At 40.8% G+C, this 21,925-nt stretch overlaps 1 protein-coding gene across 2 annotated transcripts in view; it reads left to right on the top strand.

Moving 5' to 3' along the window:
- TFE3 (transcription factor binding to IGHM enhancer 3) overlaps positions 1-21,925 on the top strand; it is a 650,077-nt gene that overhangs the window by 247,110 nt on the left and 381,042 nt on the right. For both annotated transcript variants that reach the window (XM_044080401.1, XM_044080402.1), the window contains exon 2: positions 16,748-16,861. In XM_044080401.1, coding sequence (XP_043936336.1) covers positions 16,748-16,861 — 114 coding nt within the window. The remainder of the gene's footprint in view (positions 1-16,747; positions 16,862-21,925) is intronic.

Genomic DNA, 21,925 nt, shown 5'->3' on the forward strand with positions numbered 1-21,925 from the left:
TGCTTTTGTAAACTTCAAAAGTTGCTGGAATAACAGGTTTTGCAATAGCATGCATTTTCTAAACATATGAAGTCTGAAACTCAAATGCCTTTCATCATTTAGTGACTTCAGTGCTCAATGATTTGCCCAAGAAAACCCACAGATTTTATTAGGAAGGACCAAAAATATGAGGCACAGATAAGTACATTTCTCCAAAGTTCTGGAGAGAGTTTAGAGATAAGCACATGGGTCTTTTAATATGACAGTCACTAAGCACATGGGTCTTTTAATATGACAGTCACTAAGCACATGGGTCTTTTAATATGGCAGTCACTCAGGCCAGCAAGCCAGCCTCCGATGAGCTGTAGTGTAGATACATTTTGCAATTATTAGTGAAAAAGTGAAAAAAATCAAGCTATGTTCTGTTCATTCTGTCTCTGGGCATCAAGTTGTCTAAAAAAACATCATAAGGTGCGAGATTCAGCAAGTACACCACAGTGTTCATTCACTGAGATGTTACCACAGTGACCATTTCACATATGAGAATTCAGCTTGAGAGTTTTTTCACATTGTGTGTTTACTTAAAATGTGTTGTCTGGTTGTCCTGCTGAGTCATAACCCATTTGGGGTAGAGGGAGTACTCCCTAAATGAATGGTACTGTAAATGATGTTGTAACTCACAAGGGAAATTCAAATAATTTGCTAGTAAGACATAAATGCAGTCATACAGCAACATCAAATGCAGCCTTTTGTAAGCTGTCTGCACGGTCGCACCAAAATTCTTTATAAATGTAACAAACGTTATATGGCAGAAAAGACTAATATGGCAGCATGGCTTGATAGTCTTTGTTTATTCAGTCACATCAAATTATTTATAATTGTGATGACAGTAGTATGGCATGCATAAAAGAACATATTGATTATTGTTTAATTGGCTAAGTGGACTGATCCACAATAGTCTGTTTTCAGCCACAGTTTGGGCCAAAAACAATCATTCAGAATATATATATATATATATATATATATATATATATATATATATATATATATATATATATATGGGTCTACTTTGAAACATCTAAAACCCATAACATCTCATTTCATAACACTGAGACCAGAACATCTAAAACCCATAACATCTAACACTACAAATCACAAGAAAATAACATCCCCTCCACATATAATGACACCAAACTACCAAACACACTTTTTTACTACATTTCTGCAGAAGGGCAAGCCCCCCTGCCCCCCACACCCCCCTGTAAGTTAAATATACCAACTCCAAGATCGCACTATAGTGGAAAAAAGTTAATTTCCTAACCCCACTGTATCAAGTCCCCCTGCAGAAACATAGTAAAAAGTGCGTTTGGTAGTTTGGTGTTGTTATATGTGGAGGGGATGTTATTTTCATGTGATTTATACTGTTAGATGTTATAAAATTCAATGTTACGGGTTTTAGATGTTTTGGGTTTTAGATGTTCTGGTCTCAAAGTTATGAAATTAGATGTTATGGGTTTTAGATGTTTTGAAGGGGACCTATATATATATATATATATATATATATATATATATACACACACACACACACACACACACACACACACATATGTACACTTGTGTGTGTATGTATATACAGCATAGACCCACAAGTCTAGAAGGTATATTTGCAGGTAAATGTACTAAGGCATCCTCACGACAACTAGATGGGAGTTCTTCTAACTAATATGCCTATGAAGACTGCATGTGGGGCAGGAGTCTTTTAGGTGACCCAAAGTTACAAAGCCATGTTCTGAGAATCAAAGACCTTCTGCCACCCTTAATCTATTTTTTAAGCTGCTGTGTATGTTCTTTGGGGAAGTTACTGTCGCATATGAGGGAGATGATAAACCATGCTCATCACCTTATCTGTTTTTGATCCCACAGACATGTAGTCTGTTCACTCTGTATGAATGAATGAAGCTTTCTCAGAGGTTCATATCAACATAGTACAGAGGCAGCAGCTGGCCATTCCACTTAACAGATGAAGTGGGCAAGTCATCTAAACCTGTCAAATGGCTATAAACAAGGACTACAGCTAATTTTCAGTGTTGACTTCATTAGAAAATATTAGTGCTTGCAGGAGACTAGGACAATGTAGTTTTGGTTTGTACCAATAGGAGCTTGGTAACTTAGTTTTGCAGCTGCTGCTGAGGTTTGTAAATGCCACAGTACAACACATTATTTGTTAGTGTTACTGCTTTTTAAGCAGCATGTTTCAGTGCTAATATGTGTAACCTTAGGGAAGGCAATCTGACATTCACTTCCAAAATAAGGACGTGGATTGTATTTGTGAAGCTGGGTTGAGCAGAGAACAGTGCTAAGAAATAAAACAAAACAGAGAATTTTAGCTAGCAAAATAAGGCCTGCATTTGCCAAAGTTATCTCTGGAGATCCATTTGCCAAAGTTATCTCTGGAGATCCATGTTCTGTACAGTACTTGACCACCGGATATTAAACAATATCCTTGCCAGAAAGCTGGATCATTTGGGCTGCTCTTTGTGAAGCAGGACAAATGGTGAGAGGCAGAATATCTTAGTCATGAATTTTCCCTGGGTGGGTATTGGCATGGATTATTTCTTAGTATTGCAGAGCATCTCTGTTAAATAGCTACACAGCACACTGTAGTATGGATCAATTTGAACATGTGTAGAGTAGATAAAAAATTCAAGAGACTAGGTGAACACAGTATGAGTGGCAGAGACTGGGTAGAGGTGTGGTTTGGCGGTAAGTGAGTAACCTCTAGAGTAATTGAGTGAGATGTAGATTGTAGAAGAACAGGAACCTTAGAAGAGGATTCCGGGAAACTACAGAGAGTGGTAGGAGAGCTGAGGGGGTGAAGTAACTGGATATTTTGGGTGTTCTTTTAGTGGTACCCTGATGGTGTTAGTAGATGGGATAACACTTGCACAGTTGGAGAAAAGGGTTAAAGTGAGAGGGTCTGGCAGAGTGAAAGAGATGAGAAGAAGTTTAAGTGGGCTGAAGAGGAGGGTAACATGATGGAAGGCTAAAAGGGCAGTGTTGGAGATGGCAGAATTAGGAGAGGCCAGTGGGCAAACTGTGAAGAGCAGGATATAGGCATTTGAAATTTACAGGGTAGGTGCAATTAGCAGCAGGTTGTAGGAGGGTAGGGATAGGAAGAAATCAGAGAAGGGGGGTAATTGAGACAACAGAATGTATAGAGGGGGCAGCAGAAATAAGTGGACAGAAGGTACAACAGAAGTGAGTAGAGAGAATGGTAAAAGTGGAGGTATGGATAACAGCAAGGAAGGCAAACAAGAAGTCCTTAAAGGAACACTCAACCCTAGAACTAAGCATATCTATTTTTCACTCTGTCCTTGTTTTCTGAGCTATTTTAACGCCTCAAAATCACTCTGAGTGCTTCTTATGGAATTTTAATATGTTTTTTCCACAAATGGCTGCCAGTGGGGCTTAACATATCAACATGATCTTGTTTATCTTCAACACAGTCTCTTTCCCGTAATCCATTTCAAGTCTGCTTTATATGTGTCATGCTAACTGTAAGGAAGTAGTGGTGTATTCTCATCCCATTAACACGCAATGGGATTAGTGTCAGTCACTTTCATCTTATATAGGTTCATAGGTGTTTACTAGGCTAACGACCACAAGGGCCTTTTTAAGCCCAGCCATGCATCCCGAATCTCTGACAAGTTATGACACCCTTGATAAGTGTAAGCATGAGCCTGGGAGATGAAACCTTTACAAGTTAGAGCCTGGGAGATGACCATTTACAGGTTGCCTGTGTCCATTAGAGAAATAGTTGCTAAACTAGGGATGAATTTCCTGTTCCCCATCCAGTTGACCAGGTTGCACTTGAATTGGATTAGGGAGGAACTTTGCTTCACATAGATGGGGGAGTCTATTCCAGAGATGGGGTAATCTCTGGGATACATATCTCTCTGTCCAACATGTCCTATTTGTATCACAGGCAAGGTTTAAGTCTTTAGAATGGGTAACTCTGGTTCTGTCTGTTTTGCGGATATTCATGAGGTCCATCAGAATGGGGTCTGACAATGCCCTGTATGCCAGGCATAGATCGACCTTCAAAAGCCTGTAGGAGACAGAATACAAGGATAGAGCCTTGAGGAGGTCTGCATAGGACATTTTACTTAAGCTCTGAATTCTTTTAGTGAGGAACCTCTGTGGATATTCCAGTTGTTGTATATGCTTGGTTAAGTACATACCAAAGGGGCATTGTACTCAATGATGGGTCTGATGAATGCCGAATACAGTGGATCAATGACTTCCTTGGACTTAGATGCCATACCTTTGTTTATAAGTTGCTCAGCATATAAGGATTTGCTTACTACTGTAGACACATGATGGTCAAAGGCTAGATTACTGGCTATGTGTGTCGCTAAGTCCCTGACTACTGGATCAACTCTAAGGGGTGTGTTGTCAATATGATAGTTACCAGGGGTGGATGACTTCCCAAAGGAAACTATTATGCATTTCTTGGCATTTAGATTTAGTCCAAGACTCCGACACCAGTTGTTTGCCTGTGTAAGCCCCTCCTGGAGGTCATTTGTGTCATTATGGGATTCAATGATAGCTCCTAATTTGCAGTCATCTGCAAATTTAGTCAGCCAGAGACCACTGACATTGGCCTTGACTTCAGAGAAGTAAATGCCTAAAAGGAGTGGTCCAAGGACTGATCTCTGAAGGACTCCACTTGTGACTAGCCTGTCTATGTAGAGGTGGATTCCCCAATTCTAACTTCCTGGGCCATGTCTGTGATCCAGGTGGCTATCCACTGGGTGACATATAAGTTTGTACCTAACTTTTTGAGTTTGTCAACAATGCCCGAGTGGGGTATTGTGTCAAATGCCTTGGACACGTTAAGGTAGGCAATGTGAACCATTTTGCCCTCATCCATTGCTTTGGTGACCTTCGCAAAGAAGTCCAGCTTTGTGTAGAGGGATGACAGCTGCCGTTATCCATTCATGCCGCACGAAGCCTGTTTGGAGACTACAGTTAAATAGCAATTCCAGAGACCCTGATAGGTCATGTTTCATGCTGTTTAGAAGGCATCCTGGGATATTGTCTGAGCCCTTTGATGCAGTGTTCTTGGCCTTAAAGAGAGCATTAAGGACCTGCTCTCTAGTGATAGCAGGGGGAGTTATATTATATGGTATTTCCTGAGGGAAGGGTGAGGGGACTGGTGGGATATACGCCTTATGTAACAGGACTGCTGTTTTTTTTTTCCCTGGAATAACACTAATTTATGTTTGTCTCAGAGATCATTTTACACTGTACCAAGGAGTTATACAGCTGTTGCCAAAAAAGTAGCTAAATTGCAGGCCTTTCTTCAAAGTACCCTTCTGTAGTCCAAGATGAATTGACAGTCCCTTCCTCCCACTCTATTTCTTTGGTGACAAAACTGTCATTGCACTTCGAGATCCTTGCAGTTTCACATGTGTCACCTAGTACTGGAAAGGAACGAATTTGAGAATATTTCTGTTCCTCAGTGCCTGTAGTGGAAATATTTTTATTTTTATTTATTTTTTTTTTACCTGGATATCGTAGAAAATGTTTATGTTCATTTTTTTAACTGTCATGTTCTTGTTCCCCCTTAAGTAAATTTCAAAACAAAATATGACCAACTTTCTGTTCCTTAACTTTGGAAAACTATTTTTTTCCTGAGGCACAGATGTCTTGTAGCATTATATTTTCTCTTTTCTTATTATTTTGTGTACATAGTGATTTGTTAAAGTACAGGAAAACCACTCCTTGATAATGACACAGTAAAATTAAAGGATTGGAAAATAATTCTATTCCATAGTTCCTGTAGTTGGAAGATTTTTCTTGTGGGGGGGTGGGGGGGTGGAATATTCTTTAGCAGTTGCACTTGTTTTTTTAACTAATGTTATGTTTTTCTCCTTACGATGATATTCTACAATTATTCGGCCAAACATTACTATCTTTCTGTTCCTTACTTTTGGATAACTTTTTTTGTGGCATAGATGTCTTCCAGCATTATATTTTTCTCTTTTCACTCCAGCTAAACTGTTGCCTTGATAGTGACACAAGTACTACTTGTTTCATTATCACAGGATTTCGGATGAAAGTTGCAATAGAAACAGCAGGCCTATTTCATGTGCGTGAGTCTGGAGCTTCAGCCCCATCACTCCCCTTGTTTATTTACTTATTTACATATTTTACAAGGAAAGTCCAAATGGGAAATAAACCCCCTTTTCAATGCATATACAAAGTTATTAAAATGTCCAAAACACGTATTAAAGCGTAAGCGTTTCTAAATTTATAATATTAGCATCTCAAGATTTAAAGCAACAAATTTATTGCACTGTACAATACACAAATATTAAAGTGAGTATTTATACCAAAGTAATAGAAATACAGTTTTGACTGTTGCACTGTACAATACAGATACTTTAACTTTACCTAACTGCATATTGGGAGGTGAAGTGTCGCTAGCTATGTATGCGGGCACACAAATAATCTATTTCTCCATTATATACATGCTTATATGTTTATATACATACATGTAAGATGTGTACTTCACAAATGTGTATGTGTGTGTATACATATATATATATATATATATATGAGAGAGAGAGAGTATATAGATAGATAAAGTGCTTATGATTTCCTTTTCCTAATGCTTTTAATAAAGTGGCACATATCCCATGCATTTTAAAGTAAATCCAGTTGTATATCATGGTTGCCATCAATGGTTAAGTTTCCTGTGTAGACTAGAAAATGCTCATGCACTCCACCTGTGGAAAGGCTGACTCAACGTTTGTAGGAGGTGTCTCTTCCCATGGATCTGTGCACCAGATATGCATCAATCTCTGGAAGGATGTCACAAGAAAGCATAAAAGACCTACTTATAAACACTGTCACTGCACCTAGTTGATAGTGATGCCACCGGTTACTTCCTGAAAGAGCAGTCCTGATTTGGGCAGTTCTATCCTGTGTGTGTGTGTGTGTGTGTGTGTGTGTGTGTGTGTGTGTGTGTGTGTGTGTGTTGGGGGGAGGGCATTACAATGGTAAATTTGTTGATGCTTTTCAAGAAATATAAGAAAAATATCTGACTTTTCTCTAATTGTCATAGGCATCTTTGATACTACATTTAAGTCATCTTAATATAAAAAGTAGTATAAACAACCAACATTTAAAACTTAGCATTTCACTACTATGTTACTGCTTATGTCATTTTGTCAGAAGAGGTGACAACTGCCCTTGAACCATTGACTGATCTAATTGCTTTGTTTTGCTATGAGAGGCTTGACCACATTGGAAGCAGCTTGAATCAGTCCGTTTTCTTTTAATCTTCAATAAAGACAATGAAAACAGTTTCACACCTCTCTGTCTTTTTTTATTGCATCTGCTGAGCTCTTGACATCAGCAGGACTAATTGCTCATATAAAATTGTAAGCAGTACCTGAGTGGGCAAACTGGAGATTTCTCTCTGTGTCTGGTATGTCATGCAGGCAGAGACAAATTCCTCTGCAAAGTACGTGAGAAGTTAAGCTAAAAAAAGTTGGTGGACTTTCCCTTCCTTTGATGCCAAGACAAGAAAATGAAAGTTTTATAAATTACAGGAAGGTTTCTGGTACCCTAAACGATAGTGGAACCATATTGTAGGGAGAAAAGTAACCTATAGGTTGCCTTTAAGGGACCAAGAAGTAATAGCAGATTGGGAGTGGAAAACACAGTAATGTGACAGCACTGGTAACTGTCTAGGACGTGTTGTAAAAGGGCGGGATAACTCAGTATGAAAGATGAGAAGGTTGAGTGCAAAAGATTTAGGGAAAGTAGAAGCAAGTATAACTAGTAAGGCAGCAGGAGCTGGAATACTGGAAACAGCAGATTTGGTCGTTAGATTGGGAGATAGGACAGAGGAGGAAATTTGTTTGAAAGGTATGAAAGAAAGTCATCAAAATGGTTACAAAAGGCAGAAGATACCCTCATGTTATGATATATTAGGGTAGAAACAACTTAAACAGGGCAGTGGAGAGGCAGTGGGGAGGACTAAAGGGTTATTTGGCAGTTGCAAGGAATTGGGGTGCACTGTCATACCATCAGAGGTACTGCTTGTAGCACTGTTAACCACAGCTAGGAAACGTTGAGTAAGAGAGTATAACTACTGGTTGATAAGGTAGAAAAGAGAACAAAAGTATGGACGTCTGGGAGGTTTGGCGTAGAAATAAAGTCTATGTCAGAAACAAGACTATAAAAATTGTCTTTTGGCTTCTCCCATTAGGGGTCGCCCCAGTGGATCACTGGTCTGCAGATTCCTTGGCAGTGAAGTTTTTACTGTGTCCAGTTGCCAACCCGGAGCCCAACCTTCACACACACACACACACACACACACACACCTTTTAAACTCAAACGACCGCAGGGAGGACATGCAGATTCTGCACAGAAGGCGCTCCAGATGAGAAACAAGTCTTAAAATGACGGACTTGCCAAAATCCATATTTGAAAACTGCAACCTATTTTAAATGGAGTTGGAAGGGTGTGAAAAGCTGGAGGGTAGACTGAACCAAAGTGTCAGGGTAATGAGGGTGGCTAGAAGCAGAAAAAGAAAGTAAGTGAAAGATGACTGCATAAAAATGATTATATCTGAAGAAGAATTGATCTGGAGTACAGTGTAATACAATGTCAGAAGTCTGGGAGCACAAGATGGGAGGTACAGGAAAGGTACACATAATCAAGGATTACTTAAACATGTTTGTAAGACAAAAATAGTTGAACATGGTGAGAGCCAAATACAAAGTGTGCAAATAGGATAGATAAGCAAGTTAAGAGGGCTTGGGGTGCATTCTCCATAAGTGAAAGGATTGGGTGTGAGTTTACTGAAGAAGGTTGATGGTGAAGGTTTGAGGTCATAGTCTAGAGGCAAGGAAGAGAAAAAGATAAGTACGATGGCAATCAGAGTAGAAGACAAATTACAGAAGATAAATGATTCGGTACCGCGTGCCAACTCCTTTTATAAAGTGAAAAAAGAGCGTTAGTGACTTGAGCACAGAATGACAGCATAACGAGAAAGAAGAGGAGTGATTATGGGAGACTCAAATCTACTGGAAGTAAAGTGATGCATCTGGGATCTTGGAATAAAGTCCAGACATTCTGTCACTGTGGATTCCAAGAAGCCATTCCTCCCTGATGAAATTGATCAGCAAGGCAGTAAGGGCAAAGGAGAGGGTCACAGTAATGTCACCTAGGAGGTGAGAGAGAAGACATGAAATGCTCAAAGTTCAGGAAAAGGGCAACATGAGTGGTCAGAGATCTCAGAGCAGCTAAGAGCAATGCAGAAAGGAGACTGGCAGAAGAATTCAGCAGATATAGAGAAGTTGTTTTAAGGTATAAAAAAGAATGTGAAAATGGAGACACAGATCAAGTCAAAATGATCCATGAAGAGAGAGTAAGACTGAAAAATGGTTAGGTGATCAACACTGTCTTGGTAACCATAGGTTCAAAGGTGTTTACTAGGCTAACAACCACAAGGGCTGTTTTAAGCCTAGCCAAACATCCCAAATCTCTGACAAGTTCTGATACCCTTGATAAGTGTAAGCATGGGCCTGGGAGATGAACCATTTACAGGTTACTTGTGTCCATTAGAGGCATAGGTACCAACCAGAGATGAATTTCTGCTTTCCCATCCAGTTGTCCAAGTTGCACTTGAATTGGGTTAGGGAAGAAATCTGCTACACATGGATGGGGAGCCTGTTCCATAATTGGGGTAGTCTCTGGGATACATACCTATCTCTCCAGCAGATCCTATTTATATCACAGGCAAGGTTTAAGTCTTTAGAATGGGTAATTCTGGTGCTGTTTGTTTTGTGGATATGCAGGAGGCCCATCAAAGTGGGGTCTGACAATGTTCTGTATGCCAGGCATATATCTCCCCTTAAAAGCCTGTAGGAGACAAAATACAGGGATTGGGCCTTGAGGTGGTCCGCATAGGGCATTTTACTTGCACCCTGTATTCTATTAGTGAGGAACCTCTGTGGACATTCCAATTGTTAGATATGTCTGGTTAGGTACATACCAAAAAGGGCATTGTACTCAATAATAGGTCTCATGAATGCCAAATACAGTGGAACAATGACTTTCTTGGACTTGGATACCGTACCTTTGTTTATAAGTTGTGCAACATAGAATGATTTCCTCACCACTGTAGACGTGATGGTCAAAGGCTAGAGAACTATCTAATAATCTCCGTGGTGCATCCTAGAACAGCACAATGCTGTAGTGTGATGCAGTAGTTCGGTAGGGGTTCTATTCCCAGACATGACAAGTGTGTGTGTGTGTGTGTGTGTGTGTGTGTGTGTGTGTGTGTGTGTGTGTGTGTGTGTGTGTGTGTGTGTTTGTCTGTGTAGGGAGCAATGCTTTTAACAACACTACAACCTGTGAGAGATGCACTTACAAAGCCAAACTGGAAGCAAAGCTCTCTTCACCCAAGACTGGACTAGACAGTCAAGAGGAGAAGGTAAACACTTGCACCACACCACACTCATCATATAGTCCCTCAAACCTACACCACCAAAACACACACATAGAAACACAAAACACACACCTACATTCACGGAGGCTCTCAATAAAAATCTGCTCAAGCAACAGAGACCTCCAAAGCAGAAATGCAAGCAACCTCCACCCCCCCAACATAACCCAAATGACACATAGCCCACAAACTCAGTGTGCCACTCAACCACAGCCCATAAGGCATAACAACGTACCCAACACTCTAGTCATAGGTGACTCTATAGTCAGGCACACTGATGTTCCACTCACCAGGCTAAACAAGGAGAAAGTTACTGTCAGCTGCCTGTCGGGTGCCCGGATCCGCCACATAATGCACGCACTCAGGTCACTCCACAACAAGTACAAATATGACTCTGTCATTGTCCATGTTGGTGTGAATGACCTTAGATGTACCTCCCTGGACTACATGAAAAGAGACATAGAGGAGCTCTCCGATCTTGTAGCCCAGGCAGGTATGACCCTTGCCCTGAGCAGCATCCTGCCATCACCCAGAATGATACCACAGTACAAGGACAAAATGATTGACTTCAACAATTGGCTAAGCTTCTGGTGTCATACTAAGGGGATCCAGTATCTGTCTGCCTGGGATGACATGATTGACAGACCATGATGCTTTGCCAGGGATGGCCTGCACCTGTCACCCTTGGGATTCCGGATACAGGCTAAGGCTCTTGCCACCCCTATAGTGCCTTTTTTTAGGCAAGGTTCAAATGGCAAATTCACCACCTTAACAGGTACAAGCAAGCAAAATCTAAGGATAATGCTACTCAATGCTATAAGTCTAAACCTCAAATGCATTCACTCGAGGCACTCCTTAAAATGGAGAGCATCGACATCTGTGCAGTGACAGAGACCTGGTTCAAGGCTCCAGAGAGCACCCCTGCATTACCAGGCTATAATTCATAGACGTGCCCATATTCATTAAGGATATCCACACCTCCAAGCTAGTTGCTCGGCATAATGCATCCGAGATTATCCAAGTGCAACTAACTCTGGGCAAGACCGCAGTCCAAATTGTAACTTGCTACAGATCCCCCACCCATGCCCCAGGATTCCCACTCCTCATTTCTTGATGCACTGGAAAATATTAGGGTACATCCCAACACCCTAATAATGGGTGATTTCAACTACCCCACCATTAACTGGGAAACTACTCATGTACCAACTCTTTTGCTCAACGTTTTCTGGACTTCATAAATTCCAATGCCTTGGATCAACTTATCCACACCCCCATTTGGGGCAGCAATATCCTAGACCTTGTCATTACCAACATGGGCGACCGGTGTTCCACACCAGAGGTCAATTCCTTGTTGGTCAGATCCGACCACAAGCTCATCACCCTAGACATCCACATCCTGCCCCCATCCTCCATTAGGGAAACCACCGTAAAAAATATCTCCAAAGCCAACTTCACGCTTCTTAAGACAGAAGTGGCAAACTTCATGACACCCATGCAGACATACAGTAGAGGTACAATTGCAGAATCCTACACAAATGTACTTTATAAGCACTTGCACAAGTGCATGGATCATGCTATCCCTAACAGAACCAAGATGCTATCCTTCAAAAAAAGGAAGCCAGTCTGGTGGTGCCCTGCCATAAACAAACTCTACAACAGAAGAAAAAAACTGTTGCAAAAAAGAGAAAAATCCTGTTATTGGAGGAACTCCCTGGTCAGCCTCAGTAAGAAGCTGAGATCCTCATAAAAATCCTCCAAAGCTAGTTACAAAAACAAAATTGTCACTGATTCTAAAGACAACCACAAAGCATTCTATAGCTATGTCAAGAATCTCAATGGCAACACTAATATCTGCTCTGAGTTACAGCACAATGGCACTAAATATTACAGAGCCAACTGATATTGCCAACATCCTGGCAGATAGGTTCAGTGCTAACTTTATCCCCCTCTCAACCCCTAAAGGGGCCATCTCTATACCAGAAGAATGCAAAGTTCCTGTAATTATGGCTGCACAGGTAAAAAACACACTCTCCAAAGTCAAGAACACAGCATCAGTGAGACCTGACAACATCCCAGGCTGCATTCTACATGAACTGCAGGATGAACTAGCACCCCACCTAAGCACCATGTTCAATCATAGCCACACCTCAGGCTTTGTGCCCACTAAATGGTGCCCAGCAACGGTTATATCAAAGGGGGGAGCTACTACGGACCCCGGGAACTACCACCCATTTAGCTCTGCAAAGCCATGGAATGCATCATCATGGATCTTATACACAAAGACATTAGTAATCTCCAAATCTGGACCTCACTCAGTTCAGGTTGTAAAAGTCAGATCATGTCTTCTAAACCTGATAGACTTCTTTGAAGCAGTCACCAAAGCCATAGACAAGGGTAAGGTTGTTCACACAGCCTATCTAGATCTCGCCAAAGCTTTTGACAGCATCCCCCACTCTGGAATTATAGATAAACTCACTAAACTAGGTATAAATCCCTATGTCACAAGATAGGTTGCCAACTGGCTCACTGACAGAACCCACACTGTGAAAATAGCAGACTCAAAATCCGACTTCAGACCAGTGACAAGTGGAGTACCACAGGGATCAGTCCTGGGTCCTCTCCTGTTTGTTATCTACTTCTCTGAAGTACAGGCTAACACAGAAGGTCTTTGGCTAATGAAGTTCACAGATGACTGCAAACTAGGAGTCATATTCGAAACTCCTAATGATGTGGACATCCTACAAAAAGGCCTCACGGAGACAAATGACTGGTGTCAAAGCCATGGCCTCAAGCTCAATGCCAAAAAGTGCACTGTCATCCCCTTTGGTAAAAACTCTGTACCCATGAGCTACCACATAGGTGGTAGTCTACTTAACACTGAAAGTGTGATAACAGACCTTGGGACACAGGTGGACAGTTGTCTCTCCTTTGATAATCACATCCCCACAGTGAAATCCTTCTATGTGGCACACCTCATCAGAAAAGGTTTCTCATCTAGGAAAAAAGAGGTCATTGTTCCCCTCTACTCGTCACTCAGACCCATTATAGAGTACAATGCCCCTTTTGGTATGTACCTCACAAGACATCTACAACAACTGGAAAGGCCACAGAAGTACCTCACAAAGAGGATTACTGGCCTCAAGCAGATGCCTTAAGCAGACCGTCTCAAAAACTCCAGCTTTACTCCGTCGTATATCGCCTACTCAGAAGTGATCTCTGCCTAGCATACAAAGCTATGTCAAACCCAGAGCTGTTGGATATGCTCCACTTAAAGAAATCCCAATCCCTCCAAGCTACACGCTGTAGGGACCTAAACCTTGTCACTACAATAAACAGAACATGCTGGAGGGATAGATTCCTGTCCCAGAGACTTCCCGTACTCTGGAACAAACTACCTATCTATATCAAACGAAGCTCCTCATTAGCACTGTTCAAGAAAAATCTCGATGATTGGATGGGAAATAGGAAATTCACCCCGGAGATCACCTCTGATGCTCTGCTCGACAGGAGTACAGGACAATAATTTTCTTGGGTGGCGAAAGCCAGGGTACCTTTTTGGCTAGGGCCAATAGCCTAGTACCTACCTATGAACCCATGTGTGTCACTAAGTCCCTGATTACTGAGTCAACTCTTAGGGGTGTGTTGTCAATATGATAGTTACCATGGATAGATGACTTCCCAAAGGATACTATTATGCATTTCTTGGCATTTAGTTTTAGTCCATGGCTCTGACACCAGTTTTTTGTCTGTATCTGCCCCCCCTGGAGAGCATTTGTGTCAGTATGAGATTCAATGAAACAACTATGAAAATATCAAACTTGGAAGGATGACGGCAAACACATACAGAGACTGAATCCAAAAGAGTGAAACAGGAGCTGGCTAAAGTGAAAGAAGACAACGTCAAGGGGTTGGATACCTTATTCCTTGAAATCCCTAAAAGTGGCGTAGATTCTGGTGAAGCTTGTGTCTCTGGTGAAGCTGTGATGGAGATCTTCAGTAGGCCATAGATCAGTGGACAAATACCAGAGGCTTAGAATAATACAACAGTAGTAGACTCCACAAAAGATGCAGCAGAATTAATTCCACAAACTGTAGACCAGTCAGCCTGACTTTAGTGTCAAGAAAATGGTGGAAAAAATTTGCAAGGAAGAACTGAATTTCTGGGGGGGGGGGCAACTTAAGGACATACCTCAGTTTGGATTTGTAGCTAGAAGATCCTACTATTCAAGATGACATTGAGGTATAGCCTGTACTAAGAACAAAGCTAATTTTCACTTAGACAAACTATTCACTTAAATGACAAACAAGATTTTTTTTCACATTTCATATATACATTGTCATTTTTTTTTTTAATTTAAGCTGGTGTGCCTACTACGCATGCAAGTGTGTGTGTGTGTGTGTGTGTGTGTGTGTGTGTGTGTGTGTGTGTGTGTGTGTGTGTGTGTGTGTGTGTGTTTATAAATTGCTGATGCCCTCCTTCATGTCGCTGGTATACTCCACCTTAGTAAGGTCACTAGCGATAAAGGAGAATATTCTAAATGCATACCTTTGATAGCGCTGCTGAAGATGTCGGACCTTAGGGAGGGAGTAGTAGGAGTTTTTCTTAAACCTTTCGATAGTCTGCATTAATTGTTACATTGCTGAAGCTGCATGTAAGTGTTAAACATATTTTAGTGATTCCTGAAAGCCAGCCGTGTCAGTAGTAGCCTTTAATAATGCTGTTGCATCATAGCATGAAAGTTTTCCACATTGCTGCGCAGATACAGAGTCAGATACCTGTGACATTAATCAAATGGTTGAGTAATCTGGTCATGACAGGTTGGCATTCTTAGTAGGCCTGATAGAATGTTAATGCAGAAAGGAATATTTGTTCCATTTTAATTTCATAGTACTTCCCACCTGCAAAAAAAGTTGAAAAGAATGTAGTCTTGCTCTACCATTTCTCTCTGCCAACCCTTATTAAGCGAAAAAGGCAGTAAGCATATTTTAAATTACTTACTTCTCCCCAAACACATTTCATTCTTTCTTTGTAAACTGGTATTTATTTATTTATTTGTTTGTTTGTTTGTATTTGTTAGCCAGGAGAATGAGCCTGTCCAAAGACGCTTTCCAGGCACATCTTAGAGCACTGGCAAATGCAGCATGTATAGTAAGAACACTGGTTGTATACAAAGATTTTTATATGCTTTGTTGATATATTCATAATATTCATAATAAAGTACAGTATTATTGGCTGTCAAGAAGTTATTGATTTGTAAAAGTACAATAAATAATTTGACAATATGTCAATAATAGCATGACTAAGTGTTATATATAATGTTGAAATACAAGTTTTGTTTATTTCTAGGCCTGAGGAATACATTCTTTGGTAGTTATTACTCTTGAGTGCAGGTGAAGGAAATTACACTGCAGTTCTTAGGAAAACTAAACACATGCACATTTACTGTAAATGTAGCTTGACTGTGAAAAATCAAGCTGTAGGTTTACATATTTGCCTGGCTTACGTCTATCAGGTCTGTGGTAATCATTAAGTTACAGGTCTTCTATAGCATTCTGCCATTGCCTGGACATTTTGCCTTTACAGGGGGGTGCTTTTCTGCTGCTCGCCTCTTTCCTTTGCCTTGATTGCAATCTTTTTAGGTCATGTATCAAAATTAAGCCATCCAGTTCAGTACCTGAGTTTGTTTCAGACATTCTCAGGCTTAAGCCTGAGAAACACAGCCATATTCCTTTCTGCTCTACTGTCATTCATTATTGCTGAAGTAGTAGTCTCCATTTCCTTTACTGTAACATTTTGGAAAACTAAGTTGACAGCTGTGATTAGCATCATCACTACCAAAAAATTTGAAAGAGAAAGAATATTTGTGTGTGCGTGTGTGCGTGTGTGCGTGTGTGCGTGTGTGCGTGTGTGTGTGTGTGTGTGTGTGTGTGTGTGTGTGTGTGTGTGTGTGCGCGCGCGCGTGCATTTATGTATGCATGTGTGCATGTGCATGTGTGTGTTTTTGTTATTGCTGATGCAATGCAGAAATCCTGTTTACTGTTTGTTATACTGTCCTGACAAAGAACATTATTTTGCACTGTCAGTGTATGGAAGTCAGGATAGGTGCAGCTCTGACATACTCCTTAATGTTTTAGATGGATAGCAAAGACATTCTTAATATCACTGTGGCCAAATTCCTTGTTACCCCAAGACCAGCTGCACTGGCAGACATAAACCAACTTTCTTTTTTTTTCTCCCAGTTTAAATCCCCTGCTTCCAGAATCAGGAATTGTTGCAGACATTGACTTGGAAAACGTATTGTCTTTGAGTCCAGTAGAGTTCTACGAACTGAAGAGCCAACCTCTAGCAATAAGGTAAGCCCTGAATTTAGCAGGTGTGGTGTGCTTACTTAATGTATAAGTTTTTCTTATGGTAAAACCTCAACTAAGGTTTACGTAACTGCTAAGGACCTTCATAGTTTCTGACATCTATTTCCACGTTACAAAATGACACCTATAGAAAACCTTTTATTTAAATGCATATTGTAAGGAATGTTACAAAAGGGCTGTGAATTATACACAATGCAGTGAACAAAGAAAAAGGGGCAAAGTTAGTATAAAGAAAAATAATATAGCTGTGCTAGGAACTTGCCATAAATGTAGATAGCCAAGTCATTCACTATTGCATTCATTGCTGTTGAGAGATCCTTCCTGCCTGCCAGTAGTCATATAGCCTGCCTGACTTCCAAAGCAGTACCTTCCCCCAAGGCTTCAGTCAGCTCCTCCCACTGCCACGTAAGGATATCTTTGGTATAAGTGGAGCATTGGATGATGAATTTTTCAGATCTTCCTTGCCATGGCAAACTCAGGAGGGAAGAATTCCAGCATTGGAGGATAAGTAGACCAAGAGGGGGCACCTTTCCTGTACCTCCAGTCAATCTCAGAAGTGCTTAATTTCCCTTTCTGGGAACCATGGTGAGGTCAAACAGGGAGGGACAGCCTTGTAAAGAGATGAGAGGGAGGGTGAGAGAACAAATGGCTACCCACAGCTAGAAGATGACCAAGGAGAGTGAAGAGGGAAAGGTGGGAGGAAACATATACTACAACAGTGAATATATTTGCTACATTTGTGGTAAAAGTTCCTAATGCAACTGGACTGTTGCTGACATCACTACTGGGAAAAATTTCTAGAGCAAACCAGCAGATTATGCTTGGTGGCAAAGCAAATACATCAGGGTAAAAAGCCTTGTGGGATGGCAGATGCAAATCATGCCCTAACTCTACAGGACACTCCTAGATTTGGAATATCTTGAGAATTTAGGCAGTGAGGTCCAGGTGGCTACAACTTAGACAGACTGGGTGCTGACTCGCCCTCCCCCCAGAATACTAAGGTGGCTGCAATGGCTGTAATAAGTAGAGCTTTCACATGTTCAGAATAGGTTAGCTATATGCAGGCTAGTAATTACAAATGTAGTGTGTATGCCATCGTAAGACTGCTTGCTTATTGATTGAGTCTCTTACTAGAGACAAAGAAGGAAAACCAAAGAGCTGGTCTAAATTTATTTTGTCTTGTTCAGGTAATCTCTCTGTTATCTGTGAACATTCAAGAGACATTGAGTTTTCTTCCCTTTGTTTTAGAGGTTTGTAAATAAAAAACACAGGCAAGTGGATAGCTTGATTCAAGGAAAACTATGTTGCTTCTTTTGGCATGAAAGATGGGTTGGTGCAGAGGATGGAAAACTAAAAAGGGTTCTCTGCACATCAAAGCTTGTAGTTCTGAAATCCTTCTATCAGAAGTGACAGTCACCAAAAACAACTTAAAATTGCAAGGTGATGGACAGAAGCAACTGGCAAAAAGAGGGCAATGGTCTGCTTGAGCTTGAGATCCCATGTTGGAGTAATTTATTTTCTTGGAGGTTTAAGATGCAAAACTCTTTTTTTTAAATTGGTTAGCTAAAGGTCTAGTTTACAAATGGGAGTCCATGGTAGGGCAGGATGATAATGTGGAAACCATTAAGGAGGGATCAGAAAGGCTTTATTGAAGATCTCATACAAATAATCCAAGACCACAGCCACTTGCACAGTAGTCAGGCCTTGGTCTCTGCTGGACAAGCATCAGAAGGAGAACCTCTTCACTAAACTAGGTATGATTTTTCTTGTGTTTGACTTCATAGCCTCTCTCATAATGTTTGGCATGTCCTTTGAATACATGTACCTTGTTGGAAATAGAGTGAAGTCATCCAAGCTGTTACCCTTAGGGAGCCCAGGTTAGGGTGTAAAAAGTACCCTTTTTTTAAGGCAGAAAGTTTACATGCTGAGGAAAGATTTCCATGTATCCCCTGCTAGACTGATTGGGACAGAGTAAGTGTTGTCTGAGCCAGATCAGGCCATCAGAATAGCATTTGGCCTGACCAAGTATCAGGTGCATTAGATGAAAAGCATGCAGAAGCAGACTTGTCTATTTGGGGGAGAATGCATCTTCTTCCAGACCCCTGGAGTTGCTGTTCTGCAGTAGAACTTATTCAGTTGTCTGTTCAGTAAGGCAAAAAGGTCTATTTCTGGCACACCTCACATACTTATTGGATTAAGGAAGACACGTCTCTTTAACTCTCTAGTTAAACAATCTGAAATAAATAAATAACTAAAGAAATAAACATTCATTCATTTGAGCCTATCTGTGATCTGCTCAGCCTACCTGCCACATTGTTTTTGTGGGAAAGGTATAGGTGCTATGACATTGCCACAAATAGAAGCCTCTTATGGAAGAAGTCAAAATCCACCATCCCCCAATATGTCAGGGGATTGGCTGCAAGTTTTTTTTTCACTCAGAGGTTACACAGCATTGGGTGTAGAGCAAGTATCCAGGCTCACATGAAGCATAATATTGCATTTATTTGAGAGGTTGTAAGACCTATGAGTGAGAATAATAAAGTTAAGGAGTTGAACACTGCCCACGTGTGGAGCGTTGGGGAGCAGAGATTGCTGTCCTTCTTATACACTATTATGCAGATTTATTGTGCTTTATGTATTTTCAGTGAAAGGATTTGGTGCTGGGGGATTCTGCAGTGCTTCTCACTGCTGTCCATCCTTTAACCAGATTTATTTATTTATTTATGTAACGTTTGGTAACTGGGAAAGTCCGACATGGAACGAGCCAATTTTCAGCGGAGGCCCAGGGAGAAATGCTCCAGATGCCTGTCTTTATAACATGGGAGAAAACCGGAGCACCCGGATGAAACCCACACAAATGCAGGGAGGACATGCAGACTCCACACAGAAGGCATGCCAGCCGAGAATGCTATGAGGCAACAATGCAAACTGCTGCACCACTGTGCTGTACAAGTAACCAGCCCTGGCAAGTCTCGAACCCAGGACCCTCTGCACTACAGTCAGCGCAATGCACCACTGGGCCAACTGAGCAGATACATGATGCCATGTGAAATCACTTAAAGGGTCCCTGTAGCAGAAGGGTCAGGGTAATTGCCCTGCAACATTAGTGATTTGATAGCATGTGTTTCTATGTAAACTCAACCACAGAGCTTTAGTATTGGCTCATAATGCACTGGAGTGGAGAGGTACATCCAGTCCCTTGGGAATGTGATGACAGAGAGCATTTTTGTACATCATTTAATATGCAGGCATCCGCTGCTGGTAGCGATAATGCAGTAATGGTACAACTATAGAAATAGCCAAGTTAGGAGAAAGGGCCAATAAACACTCTGCCTCTTCTTGTTTGGTTGCTTGAGTTAAACAAGACTCATAGAGGAAGAACAGACAGTATTAAAAAATTCTCATGTTGTTCCCTAAAGGGATTCTATTGTTTTATGAAGTTTGTTCTGATTAAAATTTATTGAACAAGTACAAATACTGATTTTGTTTTCAGAATTAATGGACTTAAGGCTCAGAGGTGCTGCAAGAGAAAGAAAAAGTCTATTTATTTTAAATATACAAGCCTGTTTTGTAAGGAAGCAACCTTTCTGAAAAAGTAGATGTAGAACAACAACGGGTCATGAGTGGAGGTGAGGCATCTGTATGACAATATAGGGAAACATATTGTCATGGTAACAGTGGTAGCCCATGGCACAGTAAGCTTGAGGATGGTAGTCACAACAGAAATAATGACAGAATTCAATAGTGTTATTGAAAAGATGCTTGGTAATGCTAACAAGGGGCATTAGGAAGTAGATACTTGTCTGGATAACATGGGCAGCCTGCCAATTATGTAGTAAAGTAGGCAGATGGAAAGAGACAAGCAGTTCAGACCTACTGTTAAATTTTGTATTTTTTTTTTGCAAGAAGGTGAAATGACGAAGGTGAGTTATTACTGGGCATCTTGTACTGTACTGACACTACATAGTCTGAAAATGTCAACAAATGTTTGAGTGCAGGAAGAGATGTAGTGTGAGCAGGGATGGCCTTTGGTCAACTGGTGGCCTAGGCAAAAGGGCCCCACACCAACCAGTGCCCCCATCCTGCCCTACCTACACCTTCCAGATTACTTTTTTCATCCTTTTTCTCACAGTTTATCTTACTATTTTTTTTTTTTTTCCTATATTCATTCAACAGATTTTAAAGAACCATTCCTTTACTACAAAAAAAAAAGACAAAAACAAATAAATACTAGAAAAGTGCCCCTGCTAGAGTGGCGCGCTATGCAGCCGCCTAGTTGGCCTATGCCTAAGGCCAGCTATGAGTGTGAGTCTACGTACCTGGTAGGCAGATACTCCACATGCCTGACATTAGCCAAGTAGATGCATACACTGAAGTATAGATGTAGACACACACACACACACACACACACACACACACACACACACACACACACACACACACACACACACACACACACACACACACACAAATTTTAGTCCTTGTGGTTTGAACCCCCCTTATCACTAGAGAAATAATCAAGTTCAGAGCTACTCTTTATCTTTATACCTTTTGTCGGCATATTAAAGTTCTTATGGCTTGTAAAAATTAGGAAAGCCAGCCAGCTATGAAGTTAGAAACTTCTTTTAGCCTGCCTGGCTAGACAATGTACTGTACAAAACAGACTTTTTAAATTTTACAGCCAGCTGTTTCACTTCCTTAAATGGGGTTTTGCTGCATACACTGCTTCACACTACTACTTTTTTTTGTAAACGCTTTCTCACATTTCTTTACACCAATCTTGTAACACTGAGACCTTGAAGTTTAATTGAGGGAGACTTAGACTGCAACTAAAAAATGTACTAGAAAGAAATTTGACAAAATGCAATGTGACTGTGTCTTCTTCTAGGTAAACATCTTGATATATTTCTTTTTGTTTATTGCTTTGAATAAGCAGGACAAGAAATGTTTGCTTTTTTTCTGGTTTCAAACTTGCAGGCTGACTGAATTTACATCAAATATGTTTATTCTTTTTCTGTTTTAAACTGATGAATACAGCACATGAGAAGT

The sequence above is a fragment of the Protopterus annectens genome, chromosome 8.part0 (genome assembly GCF_019279795.1).
Source record: "Protopterus annectens isolate FY-2018-M chromosome 8.part0, PAN1.0, whole genome shotgun sequence".
Lineage (NCBI taxonomy): Eukaryota > Metazoa > Chordata > Ceratodontiformes > Protopteridae > Protopterus > Protopterus annectens.